Below are 23,303 nucleotides of genomic sequence, written 5' to 3' on the forward strand. Positions count from 1 at the left end.
GGGGATGTAATGATGCACCATGAGCCGGTTGAACCTCGATACAAATATGTGACGATTCAAATCGGTTGAGATGTTAAATGAATCGTCATACATTTGGGGGTGAGAGTTTATATGAATGTATCTCTGAGGGGAACTGACTGTCTTTAGAAAAATTTAGATGGTATTTTCTTTTCATCTCGTCTCTGTATAATTCATATTAATGTAGTGTTCATAAGAGCAGCTGCTTTGTTTACAGCAGTAACCAAGGAAACACTGTATCTGCTGTTCAATGAGCGCCACCTGCTGTCAGAGAGTGAATCTGCGTCTCATTCAGCCCATCTGCGGTTTCGGTTTGGTGCAGATGTTAAAATTTCACATTATACAATCTAATTTAGATTAAAAAACTGCTCATGCTGCATGTATGCAGCATCTTTGTTTGGATCATGATTAAAATGCAGAGGTTGCCTCTAATTTGAAATGGAAAGAGCACAGACAAAGCCTTATTTTGTTTATATGAAGAGATTTATTTTTGTCTTATTTATTTGATTTGGGGTTTGTTTTAAAATTTCAATTTAGTTTTGTTATTTGACATATTTCAATTTCACAAAGAAATGTGCAGCATTTTGTCCAAGAAATAATAAAAGGACACATTTTCATTTAGAATTCATCTTAAATCTCATTTTGTTAAAAACATTTTTTTTGAGAAAATCATATTGTGAAATCAGTATCGTGAATCATATCGCATAGTGAGTTGAGTGAATCGCAACATTACTATTATATATACACAATGCATAATTAGATTATATATTATTATAATAATTTATCAATATTAATTATAATACATTTTACAAGACGTCAAATTTTTTTAGAAAACCACATTTGTAGTGTTTAGCACTGATTTAGCACTGATATCATTTTTTATAATTTAATATTGTTATAATTTCCATATATATATATATATATATATATATATGTGTAACTAAGTTGAGTTTATATTATACATATTCTATTCTAAATATATTTAATACATTAATAAATAATAATAATGAAATAATATTATATATAATGCATTTATAAATAGAGATATATTTATACATTATACAATTCATGATTATGTTTATTCATCTATATTTATACAACTAGCAACTAGTTTACGGTTTAGACCCCTGAAAAACAGATTTTAAAATTACATATTATATATTATTTTTTTTATATTTTATATATATGTATATATACTTATAGTTGTGTCATAAATAATATATATATATATTTATATACAACTATAAGTCATTAATGAGCGACTCTAGAGCACTGACTGAGTTTTTATGAAAACCACATTTGAAAGCTGGACACATTTCAGCAACTATAACAGGTGTTTAGACCCCTGAAACATCATTTTGAAAATGTTTCAGGGGTCCAAATACCCTTTATAGAGTCTCAAATGCCGTCTGAGCACATCAGTGGAAATGTTCCTAGTTTTCTGGTCACGGAAACTTTGATTATGGCACTCAGAATTTGTCTCAGTTATGTTAATGATGCTTTGACATTTTTCAAACTTAATTAGACGACCTCCTGGCCCCCTGTCAGACCGCTGGATCTGGCTTTGTGCATTGATGTGTGTTTGTTAGTGTGTGGTCAAATCAGCACTGCATATACACACACGTGTGTGTGTGTGTGTGTGTGTGTGTGAGAGCGACTTCCCCGCAGTCTCGTCTCAGATGGATGCTGAGACCCCCAGCAGTACGTATCCGAGTGTGTTTGGAAACTGAATTACTACAAAAGAGTGCAAAGCTGAGCAGATTTACTCATCTACTACACCGAGGACTGTATGAAAAGACTAAGCTCAACCAGACGCCAAACATCCCTCTATTTCTTTCTCAGGGTCTCTAATGGTCTCGGGCTTGACGTCTCAGAATCACGTTGACATCCAGACAAAAGATTTGTTTTCATTTGCTCTCATTCCCGTCTGGTTTACAAAGCTCCTGGTGTTAACAAGAGACGAAATATGTTTGGCAAACCCCGCAGGGCTGATCTTTAACCTGCGCTCTGTATCTGAGCGTTACCTGTTTGGGCCTGACGGATGCTTTGACCCCACACTTGGGAATGTTGTGTTGGAGACTGCAGGGATCTGAGGACTCAGAAAGGAATGTTTAAATTGCTGCATGAGTACATGTGTATATATGCATCATGTTAAGTTAAGCCAACTATGACTAGGGAATGTGCAAAGTGACCCACTGTTCAATTCTGACTCGCCAGTAATTCTCATGACTGTGTATTTATGATGATGTATTAATAATAAATATTCTAATTTATTTTAATAATCTATTCTATAATTTATTCAAAATTATAATATATAAGAATATGATTACGTTAATTTATAATAAATATTCTAATTTTATTGTAATTTATAATATATTCTATAATTTATTCAAAACTATAATAAATAAGAATTATAAGTAAATAATAATTAGTAAATTAAGTTTTTTTAATATATATATATATATATATATATAATCATAATAAGAATTATAAGAAAATAATAATTAGTAAATTATATATAATACATTTATATTGATTAATAAATTATAAATATATGTACAATTTAATTTAAAAATTATATATTATAAGCAATTTGCTAATTATTACTTATACGTGTTATAATTTATAATGTGTAAATCTATTTATACATTTATTTATGAATTATAATAAACATGATAATAATAATGATAAAAATTTAATAATTATTAAGTAAATAATAATTAGTTAATTAATTATATATTTATATATATGAATTATAATACATTTATACATTAATTTATAAATGATTAAAACCATTTATAGAATTTAATTTAAAAATGGCATATATGTAACTAAGTATTACTTATTTATTATAATTTATAAAATTTAAACAAATTTCCAGCAAGTCTGATATGAAATTTAATTACATATTACATATTACATAATTACATATAAAGACCATATACAGTACATATATATATATTAAGATTTATAAATTATTACTAAGAAGTATAGGTAAATAATACATATTAAATGTAATTATATAAACATATAAATCATTTTTTTATTATATTCATAAAAAAGAATGTCTTTGACTCTACTGGAGAAGGTAAAGCAGGTGCAGATGAAGGTCATGGCATGCAGAAGTGCTGCTGACTCACTTTGATCACATCTCAACCTGTCAGAGCTCCTCTAGGGTACTGCACTGCAGTCATCACCACACGCTCAAACACACACGAAATATCACGTCACGCCTCACAAAGAATCAAATATTAAATATCTGTAAAACCCAGACACAGTATGCAGGGAGAATTCATACACTGTACTACAAAACATGTCAAAAGTCAAAATGGACTTACTATTAATACGTTATTTCCTTGTCTTATTGTGAATGATTTATCAGTGGACATTATTTCACACACACAAAAAAGTAATTTAGGCCACATGTTAACCAAAAGCCATCAATATTTAGGCATTATTTTTAAATTAAAGTCAACTTTTCACAATCCACATAAAACCAAGCCCCATCCTACTTTTTTCTCTTTGAATAAGCTGTCTCACTTTAAAACATCAATTCAAATGTCACATTACAGAGTTAAAATGGGTTGTGAATGCCATTTTGTGTTTAAAATTAGAAGCTAGAGTAAGAAAAGCATAAAAACTGTTTGCGTGTCATGCAGTCAGAGAATGAAGACGTTCTCTGTCTGTCAGCGCTGTACAGAGAGATGACACTCTGGATTGTGTTCTGCAAACAGCTGTCAGCTTCAGGTCTAAACAGACCCAGAGTGACCATGACGGCCTTTCATCAGGTCAAACGCAGCAGGAATTTCAGCTCAATTAGGAAAGATTAAGGCACCAGGTTCTAGCAGGAGAAACATGATTATGAAAACTCATTCTGACTGGAGGTTTTCAGCACCAGGAAACTATAAAACTATAAATATATTCTCTTCTGGCCTATGAACAGCAAAATAAGGAAAGAAAACAGGAAGGAAGCAGACAGGACGCAGGGATTGTGGGTTTAACCAGAGGCAGGTTTACTGTGGCAGTAATGAGAGAGTCACACTGGTCTCTCTCTCCGTCTCCTGACTTATTTTAACGTTTTTTTCTTTAAACGACCAAAGCTGCTTATCTGGCTGAGTGGGCGAGAGAGAGAGAGTGATATATACATACATACACTCTCACACACACATTTATTATTAATTCAAATTCTTAATATTGAATCTCAATATATTACTATTTTTATAATGCAACAATTTTACTGCATCAAATTAAAAAATAAGTTTAATAATTTTTTCTAAATAATAAAATCATCAAAATAACCTAAAATCCTAAAAAGCTTTTCCTTTATATTTATTTTCATATATACATACATATATACATTATTAATTTATTTTCCATTATTATTCAAATTCTTCTCAATAGTGATTCTCAATATATTATCATTATTATAATACAATTTTACTTAATCAAAAAAAATGTAAATCATTTTTAATAATATTTTTTCATATTTTAGTATTTACATTTATAAAGAAATTTATTTTTGCATAATCATAATCATAATTCCTACAATATATTTTTCTTTATATTTCTTTTCACACACACACACACACACACACACACACACACACACACACACACACACACACACACACACACACACACACACACAAGACTTACTTACAGACTTAAATACTTCATATTTCACTTCATGAGAGTCATGCTTAACCCAAAAATTTACATAAATACAATAAAAAATAAAAAGTTATGTGGGGTTCAAGTGACATAACGATGAGTAAATAATAATAGCAATTTTTGGTAACACTTTATTTTAAGGTGTCTTTATTACACATATGTACTTACTATTATAATAACAATTAATTATGCATAATTACATGCAAGTAACCCTAAGCCAAACCCTCATCCTAACCCTAACCATATAGTAAGTACATGTAGTTAATTATTATTACTCAGTACTTAAATGTATAATTACACTGTAACAAGGACACCTTAAAATAAAGTGTAACTGAATTTTTTATTTTTTTTGCATTAAATGTTAGTTTAAAAATGAGAAAGGTTAAAAAAGGGAAGGATAAAGACATATGCCAGACCATGAGAAAGTGCAGCAGAGGAACCCGTGGTGCATGTTGTATAAGGTCGTCCCATTCACGCTCTCCCTCTATTGTCCCGCTGTGGCCGTTTCACCCGTGGAGAATATCCCGGGTCAGGGAACGCTGCACACTGACCAGACTTTTTAATAACTGATTAATTCCTTGCAACACGCAATGTGCCCGATGTGACGGGAATGTCAATGAGTCCGTCTGTTTAAAGGAGGATTTTCCATTGAATGATGCTCTCTGACATCATTACATTACACGTGCTGAATAGGACTCAGGGAAGCGTTCAAACGTTCCCAGATCTTAGGAAAACACAGCTCAAACAGATGTGCAAAACAGTACAATAACTGGAAAAACTCTAAAAGGGATAAAACAGGGTGACTGCGAGAGCCAGATGAATGAGTCTAATGAACTGTCAAGATGACGATGACGAACATCAAAATGTAAAACAGATTTACTCAAAAATGGTATCAGGTAATGATTTTTAGAACAATGCTTTAGCACTAGCACAATGCAACAAGCATGATTGTAAAAAATGATTTGTGTGTGTGTGTGTGTGTATATTAGGAATGATAAGAGATGTAATCGATTAAAGCTTTCAATGTTCAATTAAGCACTTTCATTTTGGGGTGCGTGCAACTTATGTGCAAAACACGTGCAAGCGACTGCGATCTTTTGCAAAAACAATTCACTAATGTACAAATTACACTTTTATTGTGATCCAAACTTTAAAAGTACATTCAAATAGAAACAATACAAAGTGCTTCAATATATATAAATATATATAATTCATTACAACTTGTTAATTTGTTCCTAAGACATATTAATTTGTGGCCATGGTCCATGTTTCATTAATTTGTTCCCTAGATAACCCATAATATTTCTATAGATAATTCGGTTAGTTTAGACTAACAATGCTATCTGTCGTTTTGGCAAGTAAAAAGGATATGATCTTTTTCTCTTTTTTTTTACCACAGTAAGAGATGCGAAAGCAGGGATTAAAAGTGAATGACAATAAAATAAACCTGCGAAATTAGAGGGTGAGATGGTGAGGATTTGGGAAAAGAAACAATAAATATTATTAAATTTGTGGACATTTGTGACCAAACCGCAAAACAGAACACAAAGCCATGTACAGTATGTTATGTTACACTCTTAAAAATAAAAGTGCTTCACGATGCCATAGAAGAACCTTTTTGTCTAAATGGTTCCATAAAGAACCTTTAACATCTGAAGAACCTTTCTGTTTCAAAGGAAGAAAAGAAGGTTCTTCAGATTATAAAAAGATAAGAAAGAGATGTTTCTTTAAAGAACCTTTGACTGAATGGTTCTTTGTGGAACCAAAAATGGTTCTTCTATGGCATCGCTTGAAGAACCTTTTGAAGCACCTTTATTTTTAAGAGTGTAGGGTGATATTTCCAGACCCATCTGCCGAATTGCTCACCAGTCATGATTAAACGGACTCAGATGGAACTAGTGCAATGTCACACACATGTTTTACAGCTATAGAGTGTTGTAGAACAAGACACGCGACCATGGATAAACCGTAGCTCACTTATCTTAAAGCCGTGTGGATTAATTACTACTACACCTACAGAGTTTCCCAGGCCTGCTAACTAGGATCAGGTCAAGCTGAGTTTTAGCAGTTATCATGTTTGTGTAACACAACAAAAATCAGAAAACAAAACCATTAAAATGCATCTGAACCATGTGTTTGATTCACTCTATGTGGGAAAGAACAACAAACATGAAGAGTGAAGGATAAACAGAAGTTGTGTGTTAACTACATTCAGCTTCATGCATTCATGTTTTACATTCTGTACCAAGAAATTTAAAAAGGAAATTTTTAGCTTGAGAAAAGCTTGGTAAGCACAAAGTTGTTTGCCCCGCTGTCCTCGGGCTAATGACCCATTAAACAAATTCATATAAAGCTCAGCACACAGGATGTGAAAGAAAAAATTAGCTGAGCAATTCACTGGGGCTATAGATATTATTTATGTCCACTTTAATAGCCTTAAGACAACCTAATGAACCGTAAAGGTGAACAGCATGTTCTCACTGGAGTCAGGTCAGAGAGGCCAAACTCCATTCCTACACAGACATTCAGAATTTCATGAAGTGGAACTGTAAAGTAACCAATAAAAGCAGTAAAACTTCATCCAAAAATAAATATTTGCAAAAAAAAAATCAGTCAGGCCATCCAAGATGTAGATGAGTTTGTTTCTTCATCAGATTTGGAGAAATGTAGCATTGCATTACTTGCTCACCAATGGTGGATCCTCTGCAGTGAATGGGTGCCGTCAGAATGAGAGTCCAAACAGCTGATAAAAACATCACAATAATCCACAGCACTCCAGTCCATCAGTTAATGTCTTGAGAAGCAAAAAGCTGTGTTTGTAAGAAACAAATACATAATTAAGATGTTTTTAATCTTCAAACCATTGCGTCCTCTACACATAATACTGCTTTCTTCAGAGAAAATATCATCTGGTCTGAATCAGGAGAGAAATCTGCACAGATCAAGCACCGTTTATAATTAAAAACAGTCAAAAACGGTTCTTAACAAATATGTTGGTGGATTTTGATGCGAGAGGAGAACAGGAGATGGACTTTTGTCACTGGAGGAAGTGTTATTATGGATTATGGAGTCATATTATTGCCAGAAGCAACAATTTAAAGTTAAAACGCCTTAATGATGGATTGGTGTTTTACAAACATTAACTGATGGACTGGAGTGGTGTGGATTACTTGTGGATTATAGTAATGTTTTTATCAGCTGTTTGGACTCTCATTCTGACGGTACCCATTCACTGCAGAGCATCCACTGGTGATTGAATAATCCACAGCACTCCAGTCCATCAGTTAATGTCTTGAGAAGCAAAAAGCTGTGTTTGTAAGAAACAAATACATAATTAAGATGTTTTTAATCTTCAAACCATTGCGTCCTCTACACATAATACTGCTTTCTTCAGAGAAAATATCATCTGGTCTGAATCAGGAGAGAAATCTGCACAGATCAAGCACCGTTTATAATTAAAAACAGTCAAAAACGGTTCTTAACAAATATGTTGGTGGATTTTGATGCGAGAGGAGAACAGGAGATGGACTTTTGTCACTGGAGGAAGTGTTATTATGGATTATGGAGTCATATTATTGCCAGAAGCAACAATTTAAAGTTAAAACGCCTTAATGATGGATTTGTGTTTTACAAACATTAACTGATGGACTGGAGTGGTGTGGATTACTTGTGGATTATAGTAATGTTTTTATCAGCTGTTTGGACTCTCATTCTGACGGTACCCATTCACTGCAGAGGATCCACTGGTGATTTAATGTTGCATGAGGGTAAAGTTTCAGCAAATTTTCATTTTTGGATATATGATTCCTGTAACTACACATTTCTACTGTGTTTGCAGCTTTACTCTCATAAAATGCCTTCTTAGTCATATGTAGCGAAGTTCATTTGGAATGTATAAATGAAGTAATAAAAAAAAAAGATTTAGTGAATCAAAAAGCTTCATTCATGAAATGTGAGCAGAATGCATACATGTTTAAATACCGTATTGACCCGAATATAAGACAATGTTTTTTTCTTGGAAATACATCTGAAAAAACTCGGTCATCTTATATTCAGGGTCTAGACTTTGGCATGTCAATAATACACCCACAACAATAGGTGGCGTCAAATATGCATAAAACGAGTGTGCCATGAAATACGTAATGTAATGCGTGTTGTAAAGGTCGTGACTAAACTCCCTTTGTGATTTTAAAACGTAATGTGATTGTTGGTACATTTTACCAGTTTTTACCATACTTTCAAAACAAAAATTAAAATAGGACAAATATGCAATATGAAAATAATTGAAGACAAAATGTGTTTTACTGAGAAAAAAATAAAATTGCTTTTTTAAAAGCCTTTTTCCAAAAGGTACATTTGGAAAAAGGGGCGTCGTCTTATAATCAGGGTCGTCTTATATTCGGGCCAATACGGTAATCTGTAAAACCATTCTTAACTGTTGCATGCAATTAAATGTGGTCATTTACATAACATTCATTTTACCCAGAAATTCATTCTGCTCATTTTATAAATGATTTTACTTACTCCACCTCCATTTGACTTTTCCTGTAAATTCATTTTATAATATACGTCAATATATGCAAACAAATATAAAAAATACTTTTTAAAGTTTAATGTTTATAATGAAAGTTTTATAAGGGCAACAATTTAATTTCAAATTTATGCTGATAGAAAAATAGAAACCATAATCAGAGCTCAATTAAAGACTAAAAAAACCCATGAACCAGTCATATTTAAATATAATTGAGATACTATTATGGTTTGTAAAATTTTATTTATTTTTTGTATATTTTTAGGGTTTTGTCTATATAGTTTTTTATTCATTTATAATTCAATTTCAGTTTTAGCTATTTTTATTACATCAAATTCAACTAAAATAGAATAAGAAATGTTGCTGAATAAACTAAGTTTAAGGGTTTTTTAAATATTTTATCTAAGATAGTGATTTTTTTTTATTTTATAGCTTCATGACTCCTTCATATTTTTAGCATCATGACACAATACATGCCAGCTTTATCATTCATAAACGTTCCCCTCTGTGACTCCAACACCTGTTTGGGGTCATTACCTCAGATAACTGAATGACTCCTCCACACATTTCATTGCAAAACGTACACGAGTCCTGCATATCAACTCTCTTCTCAAATGGTTTAGCTTCATTTCCACAAACAAGCTGTCGTCACCATCGCGTTCTGAGAAACTACTGAGGAATATTTATCATTCCAGCATATTTTCTTGTCTGTACTGTGTGCTGAGCTCTTGATAAACTCGTTTCCATTGAGTCCCTGGAGTTTCCTTGTCTAATCTGGTCTCCATAAGAAAGTAGCTTGTTTCTACTTACAACAGCCAAAGTTTGGATTCCATCAGGAAACTCAAGCCAACTAGAAGACAGAGCTTAGAAAACCCTTCTCTGATCCTAAAGACGAGGACTAAAAACTGAGACATGAGATACATCCACACCTCTGTACACTGTACAATTAAGGCTAATTAGAAAATTACCAACTCATAAATCTTAGACTCCCTCTGAATTGACGAATAAAAATCCCAGATCTATTCTGCTCTTTCAGTGGATGCAACGTCCAGACACATGCTGAGAAATAAACACATAATATCCATAAACACAGTTTTATGTAGGGTTCCTACATATTTCAAACTCTAATCCTAACCGCCAGTACTTTTCCAAACACTTGTGATTACAGAATAAAGGTTTTTGAAAATAATTATATAGTAATTGCACTCAGACAGCAATTTCTAGCTACTGAATTATCTTAGAGGAGAGATTAATTTTATTTTTTTACTTTTTAGGATTTAATTAGTTTTCCAGTCCCCCCTGTTTTCAAACTACATATACAACTAACTGACATGTCACTTCAAAAACACAACTGTTTCCAACACTGATAATAAAATGTTACTTGAGCAGCAAATCAGCTATTAGAATGATTTCTGAAGGATCATGGAATAAATTTAAATTTAAAATATATTAAAGAAGAAAACAGTTATTATAAATTGTAATAATATTTCACAATATTACTGTTTTGACTGTGTGTTCGATCAAATAAATGCAGCCTTAAAAAAAGACTAAAAGTATATAGAGTATATGTGACCCTGGAACACAAAACCAGTGTTAAGTCGCTGGGGTATATTTGTAGCAATAGCCAAAAATACATTGTATGGGTCAAAATTATAGATTTTTCTTTTGTGCATAATAATAATAATAATAATAATAATAATAATAATAATAATAATAATAATAATAATAATAATAATAATAATAATAATAATAATAATAATAATAATAATAATAATAATAATAATAATAATAATAATAATAATAATAATAATAATAATAATAATAATAATAATGCATGAAATATACTATACAGTGTTGTATAATTTTTATACAATAACATGTCATGCATTATTATTATACGACAACAGCGAGAATAAATAAAAAATAAGCATGCGTTAATAATAATAATAACAATAATGAAAGATATTACATAAAATATTATACAATATATATAGTGTTTTATAATTTTTAAACAATAACAGCTTGCATTCATTATTAGCATCAATACAACAGCAAGAATAAATAAAGAGGCATGCATGAAACTATGATAATAAAAATAATGCAAGAAAGATTGCATAACATCTTAATACATATTGTTAATATAATTTACTCTCAACAGGATTTGTGAGATTCACCCATATTTTCTCCCTGATTGTCTCTTTTTTTCTTCAGTGTCAGTCTGGCATTACAGAAGTTATACGGGGTAAAACTAGGTCACAGTCACAATTACACTTTCCTACAAGAGACTGTGGCTGTTACTGTTTGTGCATGCCGACCGAATCAATCAGCATCACTCTTAACGACACACACATCAGGAACTGTCCACAATAAATGACCAATGTTACCAGCTGTGCACATCTGAAGATACAGCAAACAGACTTAAAAAATGAAACTCAAAACAGACGAAAACCATCAGGTCACGCTAACTCAAGCTACTTCAGATGCATCCAGAGTCTCTGGAAGAGAATATGCAAGCAACATCTTAGACGTCCATAATGTTGCTGAAAGCTGTGTAATTAATTGAATCTGTCTGCAACACTGCAACACAACCAGCATCTGTTATCACTCTCCTGGACAAAGAGGAGACTACAGTAACTAAAAATGTAGGGCAAGATTTGTGAAGAATTTCCTGTCGTGTGTAGATTATCACCGAAAAACAACATCCTCCATTATTAGCATCCTCTCTCACCAGCTATGATTGCAGTTACAGATAAAATTCTTGGCTTTCAATACTTTAGAGACTCAGACAGCCCGAGAAAACGCTCTGAGGGGGGAAACATGCATTTATTCAAAAGGAAATGCAGTCAAAATCATTAGAAATGTAGTTTGGGTGACGAATGGAGCTCAGGCGTAGTTCAGGCAGACCACAGCGTGACAGCCAGCATCGGCTGACGCTCATTTGATTGTAGCTCCTCCCACTACAATTAAATAAGATATATAAGTTCATCTGTACTCACACTTGATTTAGTCTGTCGCACAGACATGCACTTACCCTCCTCCATCCCCAACTCCTCCTTATACAGGCACATGGTCACTTAGCATCATGTCCACGGAAATCATCTATCAGCTAATCGTTGCTTAATCTTGTCCAGTCTCATTTACAGACCTGTATCACTTCTGCATGGAATTTTATATCTGCTGCATATTAAAAATTCTGGTAATTGCAGAATTTTCAGTGAGGTTTGCTTGTGGACAGCTCACAATCTGAACCCTTCAGAGCAAAGCCTGCCGCCAAAATAATGTTCAGGACCTCTACAATAAAAGTAATCAAACAGAGTGGTCCTGACTGAACTACACTTTATATTTTCTAGAACAAATGCACACGCAAAAACTACTAGATTTCAAGATAAAAAATAAAAAAAAACAGGATACAGACTTTTTTAAAACAGGTTACAGGATTCAACTTGAAGTGAAATGTAAACCTGGTCAGCTAATTGGATTGCATTTAAATAAAAATAAATGAAAGAAAATTAAAAATACAAATAAATTAAAATTACTTGCATTAAATAAAATAAATAGTATATAAATAATAATAATAATAATACAGTATTTTTTATTAATAAAAAAGATTATGAAAGATTTTGTATAAAAATATGATGCAATAAATAGTGCTAATTTTAATACAATACATACATACATTATTATTAGTATAAATAAATAAATATATATATATATATATATATAAATAAAGCAAGCACGCACAAAAGTGAAGAAATGTAAAGTTATTGACTTTTTGATATTCTTAATATATAACAATTAATTCTTCTAACAATTGCATCTTTTCAACAAAAATGTGAAATGTAAACCTGGTCAGCTACTTGTGCCATTAATAAAAAAAAATTTAGTTAATAGTTTAAAAAAAAAATTTATATTGATAAAACAACAGGACTTTGTAAGAATATGGCCTTTTCTTTTTTAAATGAGAGCTTTCTAATCAGCTTGTTTTTATTAATATCAACTAACCCCATTTAATATAAGTTGTTTCTCAAACATTCATAAGAATCAAAAACTTTTTTCCAGATCCAGCAAAAGGGACGAAGAAACTAATAGTGGAAAGTGTTCAGTTTGTTTGGACTTACCGTACTGGCAGCTGGGACCGCTGAATCCGGCCGGACAGAGGCAGAGTTGAGCTGAACTTTCTCTACACTGACCTCCATTAAAGCACACGCCGTAACTGCACACAGCTGTAGGACACACAGAAACACAGAGATGCTGTTCACACATCTTTACACCTGCAAGCTGACATAAGAACATGCGGTTTCAACAGCTGTTTCTGCTGAACTATTAGCCTGTTAACACCTGAAGAAAACATACCTGAAGTGTGCGCTCTTGAAAACTGACAAACTCTTGCAATAACCAGATGAATAACAACATCTGCCAGTTGTGTGAATAATATCATAGACAGTTTCAAATCCACATCACCAACACAAGCACATTATTGTTACTATTGTTAACTAAAACTAAAACTATCATTTTCAACAAAAAAAAACTATCAAAACTATCAACTAAAAAATCCTTTTAAATGACTGAAATAAAACAGAACAAAAGAAAAGAAAAGAAAACTCAAAAATGTTGCCGTGGCAACTAACTGAAATAAGTTTTATATTGAAATAATAAAACTACTAAACTGAAATAAAAATGAAACTATAGAATTTTTTTTTTTAATAATTAGAAATGACAAAATTATAACAACACCAACACAAGTACATTATTATTGCTATTGTTAACTAAAACTAAAACTATTAAAAAACAATTTTAAGTAACTGAAATAAAACAGAACGAGAAAGAAAAGAAAAGAACAATATTACTCAGAAATGCTGCTTTGGCAGCTAACTGAAATATGTTTTATATTGAAGTAATAAAATTACTAAAATGAAATAAAAATTTAAATAACAATAAATTAAACCATATAAAAATGATTTACCAGATCATTTAAAAAGGACAAAAGCGTATAACTAAAATTAAAATGAAACTGAAAATAAAAGCTAATTTAAAATATTACTAAATACAAGTATATAATACTAAACGTATTATACTTTTAGTACTAAAAGCATGTGAAATTACAGCACCACTATAAAATTTTTTGATATGTAAATGTGTGTGTGTAACTTATCATATGATTATGTGAAAGTTATGTAACAATATGAAAGTCTTACTTTCAAAAAGCAAAAACCATCGTATTGCACTTTTAAGACTGGTCAACCAGTCACTCAGTCATTATCATCATATAATATACACACAAAACTATCATGCATGCATTGCATATCAAATCCTGAAAGATTGCAATCTAAAAATATGAAAAAGGGTTTTACAGAAGCCAAAGCAAGCAACACAAGTCAGGATCAAAACATCCAGAAGCATTAGCATTTCCTTTTGAAATATCTGAATATGAATAAACCTTTGGCAATGTTCATAATATTACATAACACATTATTACATAAGATGAGCTGGAAAGATGTGCCTAGACAATATCTGTCCTATTTGCTCCAGACCTGCACGAGCTACTCCCTCCAACCCTTGGTTAGCCGATGTCCTCCGCGAGCATCGGACTAAACTCAGGGCAGCAGAGAGAAAATGATGCAAATCAAAAGATTCAGCTGATCTCAGCAGGTATCAGTCACTGCTATCTTCATTATCTTCACACGCAAACTCTTCAAAACACTCAATACTCTCCTTTGTCCCCTTCCGCCACCTCCCACCTCCTCTTTAACTGCTGACAATTTTGCACAAACAAAACCACATACATCAGCAATCAGTTCTCGGCTCCATTCACCCACGAACTCACAGCAAACACTCACACAGCACCATCTTCTCTCCTCTTACAGAAGATGAAGTCTCTAAACTTATCCTCTCCAGCCAACCTACCACCTGCCCTCTAGACCCAATCCCCTAACATCTCCTACAAGCTATTTCCCTGCACTTCTGCCTTCACTCACATACATCATCAAAACATCTCTAATCTCAGGCATTTTCCCCACCACATTCAAGCAGGCACGGGTAACCCCACTGCTTAAAAAAACCTACACTAGACACCTCGCTTGTTGAAAGCCACAGGCCTGTTTCTCTCCTCACTTTCACAGCAAAATCACTTGAACGCTTTGTTTTCAACCAAGTGTCTTCCTTCCTCTCACAGAATAACCGGCTGGACAATAACCAATCTGAATTGAAAAGTTGCCTTTAAACTGAAACCGCCTTGCTGTCAGTCACTGAAGTGCTACGGAGTGCAAGAGCTGAGTCCAAATCTTCATTTTTCATTCTCGTATCTGCTGCCTTCGACACGGTTAATCATCAAATCCTTCTGTCCACCCTCTCATCGCTGGACATCACCGGAACTGCACTCCACTGCTTTGAGTCTTACATCACAGGTAGGTCCTTCAGAGTGGTTTGGGGAGGAGAGTTATCCAAATCACATCAACTGGTCACTGAGGTTCCTCAGGGATCAGTTCTTGAACCCCTCCTCTTCTCTATATACACTACATCACTGGGACCCATCATTCAGGCACATGGTTTTTCCTACCATTGCTATGCTGATGACACGCAGCTCTACCTCTCATTTTAACCAGATGATCCAACGGTACCTGCTTGGATCTCAGACTGTCTGATGGACAGCTCAACATGGATGAAAGAACATCACCTGCAGCTCAACCTGGCAAAGACAGAGTTTCTCATCTTCCCAGCCAGCCCATCAGTACAGCACCAGATTACCATCCAACTGGGCTCATCAACAATCCCATCATGTTCGGCCATCTTGGGGTGATTCTTGATGATCAGCTGACCTTTAAAGATCATATTGCAAAAACACTACACAACATCAGGATGATCCGACCCTTCCTAACAGAGCATGCGTCACAGCTTCTCGTTTAGGCTCTTGTCATTTCTAGGCTGGATTACTACAATGCTCTTCTGGCTGGACTTCAAACATGTGCAATCAGACCTCTGCAAATGATTCAGAATGAGCACATATCACACCGCTTCTCATCTCTCTGCACTGGCTTCCAGTCGCGGCTCGCATCAAGTTCAAGACATTGGTGCTTGCCTACAGATCAGCCACGTGCTCCGCACCCTCCTACGCGTCTACATCCCCTCCAGAAGCCTGCTGTCTGCAAATGAGCGGCGGCTAGCGGTCCCATCATAGAGAGACACAAAATCACTCTCAAGGATGCTTTCTTTCACTGTACCCTGTTGGTGGAATGACCTAATTCCATCCGGACAGCCAAATCCCTCACAATCTACAAGAATCAACTGAAAACTCACCTTTTCTGTGAGCATCTAACTGCATCCTCCTAAAAAAAAAAAGTCTTTACCTTCACTTTTTCTATTCTATTATTATCCTTTATCTCTTCCAGTCCTAGCTTTTACTATTTTGAACGAAGAATGAAACCTTGTATAACGGGCACTTCTCATATTTATTGCCATCTTATGATAAATCGCTTGTTGTATTCCTCAACTGTAACTCACTTTGGATAAAAGCGTCTGCCAAATGAACTTGCCTACAGATCAGCCACGTGCTCCGCACCCTCCTACGCGTCTACATCCCCTCCAGAAGCCTGCTGTCTGCAAATGAGCGGCGGCTAGCGGTCCCATCATAGAGAGACACAAAATCACTCTCAAGGATGCTTTCTTTCACTGTACCCTGTTGGTGGAATGACCTAATTCCATCCGGACAGCCAAATCCCTCACAATCTACAAGAATCAACTGAAAACTCACCTTTTCTGTGAGCATCTAACTGCATCCTCCTAAAAAAAAAAGTCTTTACCTTCACTTTTTCTATTCTATTATTATCCTTTATCTCTTCCAGTCCTAGCTTTTACTATTTTGAATGAAGAATGAAACCTTGTATAACGGGCACTTCTCATATTTATTGCCATCTTATGATAAATCGCTTGTTGTATTCCTCAACTGTAACTCACTTTGGATAAAAGCGTCTGCCAAATGAATACATGTAAATGTAAACTCATGTTCATCAAGACAATACATGATATGAATCTTCACAAACCCTGGAATACCTTCAACTCGAGTCTTATATATGAAAACTACAAGGATTCACTCACCTTAAATGACCAATTGTGCCAAATCAAGGACAAATTCGCTTTCAAAACATAAGCAGACCTGAAATAATAGGTCACTAAACAGCATTTCTACCGCTGGGATGGACAATTCACTGTCTTTGTAACAACAGGCATTGTTGGATATGTGGACAGACCACCCAGGACAGTTGTTAGGCACATTCTTGGTCCTCATTCAGGACATTTCCGTCTCTGGCAATTGGCAACAAAGACCAGCTTCCATTCACTCACTATTGCTGCTATTGGTGGTCAGTTTTGTTTCAAATCACCTTGTCAGCATCAATCAAAATAACTGGTCCTTTCTGCTCCCAAGTGCACATTTAGTTAAAGGGGAAGGAAGTCTCACTAAAGCTCGCTTCAAGCACTGAGTGCACTTCTACAAAAACAATCAAAAGTCATTAAGTCAAATGCTATACTTGAGAAACAAAGAAGTAAACAGCGTATACTTAGTGTACCCTAAAAGACCCCAATTGTAATTAACTTCAAGATTAAGTTTTGCAGACACTTAGACTAGAATGAGAAGCAGAATTTGTTTGTTGTCCCGCTCACAAGCCTTACCAAATTAAACCAAAGCAATTCTCCTGAAGCGCCTTGATGTGCGTTATTTTATGAGTTCCGGTTCTGCAAAGTGATGTAATTCTCAAAAGGAAAGAAAGCACAAGAGAAAAGAAGACCTTTCCTAGTGAGTTGCAGGGAAAAACAATGCAACACGCTAATAATAAAATTCAACTAACCATAATTGTGCATGTTTGGATGGAAAAATAAGTCTGCTTTTTAAATAAATAGTTCACCCAAAAAATGAAAAATTGCTGAAAAGGATCCATTGCTGAGCAAATGATGTAATGCTACATTTCTCCAAATCTGATGAAGAAACAAACTCATCTACATCTTGGATGGCTTGAGAGTGAGGACATTTTCAACTCATTTTTATTTTTGGGTGAACAATTCCTTTAACTTTTAAAAGTCGAAATAATCCCTGTTTTTTGTTGATGTCAAAGGTCATGTGTTAAATCAAACACTAGAGTATTTTGTGGCAAATTCATCATCACTTGGTAGAAGTTAGTCAGATTAAACACATGCCGACATGGGCAGATTGTGTGACATGCACTCATCCTTGAGATACAAGAAAAAAAAACTATGCAGATTATTAATAAATAAATAAATGCTCACTTGTAACAAGAAAAAACTAATTGTAGTTGGCATGCAAACTGTATTTTTTAATGCAGTGAATTATCTGCACCCTTGAGCATGAAACCATCAAAATTCAATTGACATTTCAAAACCAGACACTCCAAAATACTGAAAATCAGGCATTTGCTGCTGTTTACGTTGCGCTAAATTGTTAATTTTCCTACTCAGCCAATGTCATGTTAATCATTTTGCATACTGTTGTGTCTGTGCAGTTTATGGTCATATTAACAAATTTCAGTGTTTGATTCTAAAGACATTTTATTTACTTTTGCACAATAAACAATTTTGACACTGTGCTGGGTTGCCAAAATGTAAAATCTGGGCCCAAAAGAAGTGTCCATTAGACGCACTAAGGGGCAAGATGTCTTAAATTATTTTAAATAACACTAAAAATGCTTTAAAACAAGCTACAACAGAAAAAAAAATCAAGATGTAAACTGATGTCTTATTTCTTATTTTTATTAGTTCCCTCAACAACTGCTATTTTATTTTATTTCATTTATTTATTTATTTATTTATTTTTTCATTTTATTTTATTTTATTATGTTTTAATGGATATATGAGGGAATTTTAAAAGTGTGATTTCTAGACCAGGAAAAGTAATGGAAATTAATACCACCGTAAACATTTCTATAGTTAATACAATTTTTTTTCTAGTTATGTCAAGCTCTATTTTATCAGGTAGAAACTGCTCTTTGTGTGTTAAAAAAAATTATAATCAAAAATTTTAAATACAAGTTATCACGAACGACTAAAAAAAGTTGTAAATTCATTGATAATAAAAAATATAAATTACAATTATTTGGCTGCAATATAACAAAGAGTGAAAAATTTAAGGGGGTCTGAATACTTTCCGTACCCACTGTATTTATTATTATTATTATTATTATTATATTTATTGTATTTAATAATTTTAATATTGTATATTGTTAAAAAATATTGTTTAAATATTATTTAAATATTTAATTAAACTAATTTAAATTGCCACTCCTACTTTTTGTAAATTCATTTGGTAAAAACAAATTAAACCCTTTAGAACACTCAGTTACTGAAACTAATTACAGAATTTAATTATTTGAATTATTCATAATTATTTTATCATCTGTTTTTATCTTGTTTTATTTAAATTATTAAATTACATATTATCATCAATATAACGTAAAATATTATTATAAATAGCTAAATATTTAATTAAGCTCATTTAAATGGCCACTCCTACAGTAACTTCTCTAAATTCATTGGTAATAGAAAGTGTAAACCCTGAAGAACATTCAGTTATTCTAGAATTATAGAATGTAATTATTTGAATTATTTATCATTATTTTAAATAAAAATGACCATAAATATAATTAAAAATATTTATATAAATATATAAATAATAAATGTAAATTATTTAAATTGAAGCTTCTAATTCCTGTGAAAAGTTTGAAAATAAGCAGTTTAATGAGAAATATATATTCGAGGCCTTCAAACACTGTCTTGGATGATGGACATCCTCGGACACAAAAAGGTTGAGAGCCGCTACATTACACTAATTAGCATTTAAGGGCAAAGCAAAGAAAAGCCATCACTGCACGCTTCCTTTTATCAAACAGATCACTGAATGACGGCAACACCTCAGAGACGACCTTTTGACTCCTCAGCAAGACCCAAACTGCCTTTACTGCCACACACTTTACTGGCACTACAAATCTAACAGCCTCTCGATTGTCCATCCCAGCTGGCCAGTGAATCACGCTGAACAAAAAGGTTGTGAAGACAGACTTTCTGTACGTATGCCAGTCAGACGGGGGATTTCTGGTGTGAGCATCAACCCGTGTTTTGTCCATGTTCAGTGGCTCAGAAAAAGGAGTGATTCGTTTGTCCCACTTCTTAAAGTGCTTCCAGGTCTCAAGTTGCAGAGATAAAAGCCGAGCGCGTGGTTTAAAGACAATAGATACTGACACAGAAGAGGAAAAGACATTAAGCGATGTACAGGAATGCATGCTGAGTGTGTTAAAAACAAATCAAAGCTGGATCGGGGAAGAGGCCTAAATCTTGCAGGTATAATAAGCAGTTTCACCTTCTCGGACAGACAAAGGGGTCTTTGAGGATTGTGTTGGCTCTAGTAATGAGACGTCAGAGAAAATCACAACTTGCGGGATAAACTGCTATGCAACTGTCAGTCATTCTGGCATGAGACCACTCAAGCCGCCACAAGTCCAGGATAAAAACGATCCGTGGATGTTAACTTGATTAACTTGATTTGACAGAAGGATTTAGTTGAAGGGTTTTGGGTACAAGGAACTGTTTTGACCGAATGTGACCCTGAGTCTCAAAACCACTTCTGGGAACCATAGAGTCCCTTCATCCAAAAGAGAACAACAGACCCAATGGACCTTAGTCACGATAGACGCCAGGTTTGATCTGACAATGAACACGAGGATCAACAAGTCGACAAAACATTAAAAATACGTCATGCACAAAACTCTAACTAAGGCTTTTAGACAGAACAAGCTATTGAACGGACTGTATTTCTGCCTCTCACAGCCACATATTCATGCATGTCAAATTAAATAAGGCACTATGACGCCATTTAAAAAAAAAATCAGGCCCAAACAAAGTTCATTTGGAGTTTGAAAAAAAGTTAAAGTTAACTTTCTGGAAAAGTTCACTTCATTTGATAAACACCTTTGAAAACCTTTGAAGTGTAAACCCTGAAGAACATTCAGTTACTGAAACGTCTGGAATTAAGTATTTTAATTATTGTTGTTAAAATTGTTTTAATTAAATATTGTCTTAAATATAAGTAAATAATATTTTCATAAATATTCAAATATTTCATTAAGCTAGTTTAAATTGCCACTGAAGAACATTCAGTTATTGAAACTTCTGGAATTATGAAATGTAATAATTTAAATTATTTATAATTATTTGAATTAAATATTACCATATATATATATATATTAATTCAAATTATTGAAATTGCAGCTCATAGATTCTGTAAATGAAAAGGATTGAAAATAAGCAGTTTTGTTAGAAATATTTTAATATAAAAAATAAATATTATTGTATATATTATTTTATAAATACATATATACTGTATATGTGTGTGTGTATGTGTCACATCTGGGACAAAGAGGCAAACAGACAGGTTAAAGTAAGTCGGGGAGTTTATTAAAAGGAACTGAGGAGCAGCTTCCAACATAAAGGAATCAAACTTAGGAATTAATGGAAGCAGAGAACACAGTCTTATCTGGGGTCGGCACTTTGGACCTTTGGCCGAGAACTGAGGAATCCGAAGCTTGACAAGTGGATAGGGAGGCAAGGAACCCGTGTAGAGATGGTTGTAACCTTGCGACCAGCCGACGAGTGTCTGAGGTGAGTGTGTATTTGACTGGTGTGGTAAGTGGGTGCAGGTGTCCGTGATTAGTAATCAGGTGATTGTGAGCGGGTGTAGGAGGCTGATTCGGCTGGTGAGGCAGGTGGTTCCATGACATTAACGTAATAGGGAGGTAATCCACGCAGGGGAATTAATTTGCAGGATTTGGAGAACCGGTCGACGACTACTAGGATGGTCGTGAATCTGTTCGAGGCAGGTAAGTCGTAGCGAAATCCACACCCAGGTGGGACCAGGGCCGGCGAGGGATGGGTAACGGAACCAGTTTACCTTCGGGCAGACGACGTGGCGTGGTGGAGATGGCACAGACCGAACATCCCTTGATATACCGGGCGATATCTCGGGCCATGTGGGGCCTCCAGTAGCGGTTCTGGAGGAGTGAGAGGGTTCGGTGGCTGCCTGGGTGTCCCGATCCCGGAGAGGTGTGAACGGAGTCCAGAAGGGTTATACGCAGGGTGGATGGGACATAGTTCTTCCCCTCTGGACCTCCCGGCGGAGCGGGTTCGGTGAGAGTGGCTGCACGGATCTGGTCATTGAGTGCCCACTGAATGGGAGACATGAAGACGGAAGGTGGCAGGATGGGCTCTGGTTCTTCGGGGGTAGGATCTGGCTGGTGTTGGTGGGAAAGCGCGTCCGCTCGGACATTCTTAGTCCCTGGACGGTAAGTGACCACAAAGTGGAAGCGGGTAAAGAACAGAGCCCAGCAGGCATGCCTCGGGTTAAGACGCTTGGCCTCTCGGAGGTATTGTAAGTTCTTATGGTCTGTGATCACCTCAAACGAATGCTTGGCACCCTCCAACCAATAACGCCACTCTTCCAGAGCGAGCTTGATGGCCAGCAACTCCCGATTTCCCATGTCAGGTAAGTGGTGCCGCCAACTGGCTGAAGTGGGCGATAAAGCGGTGATAGAAATTTGCGAATCCCAAGAATCTCTGCATCTCCTTGATGGTGGTCGGTTGGGGCCAGTTCCGAACGGCATCCACCTTCCTCTGGTCCATTTGCACCCCTGCAGGGGGACGATGTAGCCCAGGAAGTGAACGGTGGATTGGTGAAACTCACATTTCTCCGCCTTTAGATACAGGCGGTGTTGGCGGAGGCGTTGGAGTACCTGGGTGACCTGGTTACGGTGTGCTTCGAGAGTGGGTGAGTAAATGAGTATGTTGTCTATGTAGATGCGGACGAACCGGTTGAGCATGTCTCTGAAGATCTCATTCATAAAGTTTTGGAATATGGAGGGTGAGTTGGAAAGCCCATAGGGCATGATCCGGTACTCATAGTGCCTGGTGGGTGTCACAAAGGCAGTTTTCCATTCATCACCCCTGCGAATGCGGATGAGATTATAGGTGCTCCTTAGATCCAGCTTGCTGAAGACGCGGCGACCAGAGGTGAGGCAGGTGTTTCCGTTAC

At 34.8% G+C, this 23,303-nt stretch overlaps 1 protein-coding gene across 1 annotated transcript in view; it reads right to left on the bottom strand.

Annotated features, from left to right (window-relative positions):
• Positions 1 to 23,303, bottom strand: part of megf6b (multiple EGF-like-domains 6b) — an 85,516-nt gene that overhangs the window by 52,849 nt on the left and 9,364 nt on the right. Inside the window, exon 4 of the mRNA XM_016268295.1 lies at positions 13,339 to 13,443. Within this exon, the coding sequence (XP_016123781.1) occupies positions 13,339 to 13,443 (105 nt within the window). The remainder of the gene's footprint in view (positions 1 to 13,338; positions 13,444 to 23,303) is intronic.

This window comes from Sinocyclocheilus grahami, unplaced genomic scaffold (assembly GCF_001515645.1).
Source record: "Sinocyclocheilus grahami isolate Dianchi unplaced genomic scaffold, SAMN03320097.WGS_v1.1 scaffold44.1, whole genome shotgun sequence".
Taxonomy (NCBI): Eukaryota; Metazoa; Chordata; class Actinopteri; order Cypriniformes; family Cyprinidae; genus Sinocyclocheilus; species Sinocyclocheilus grahami.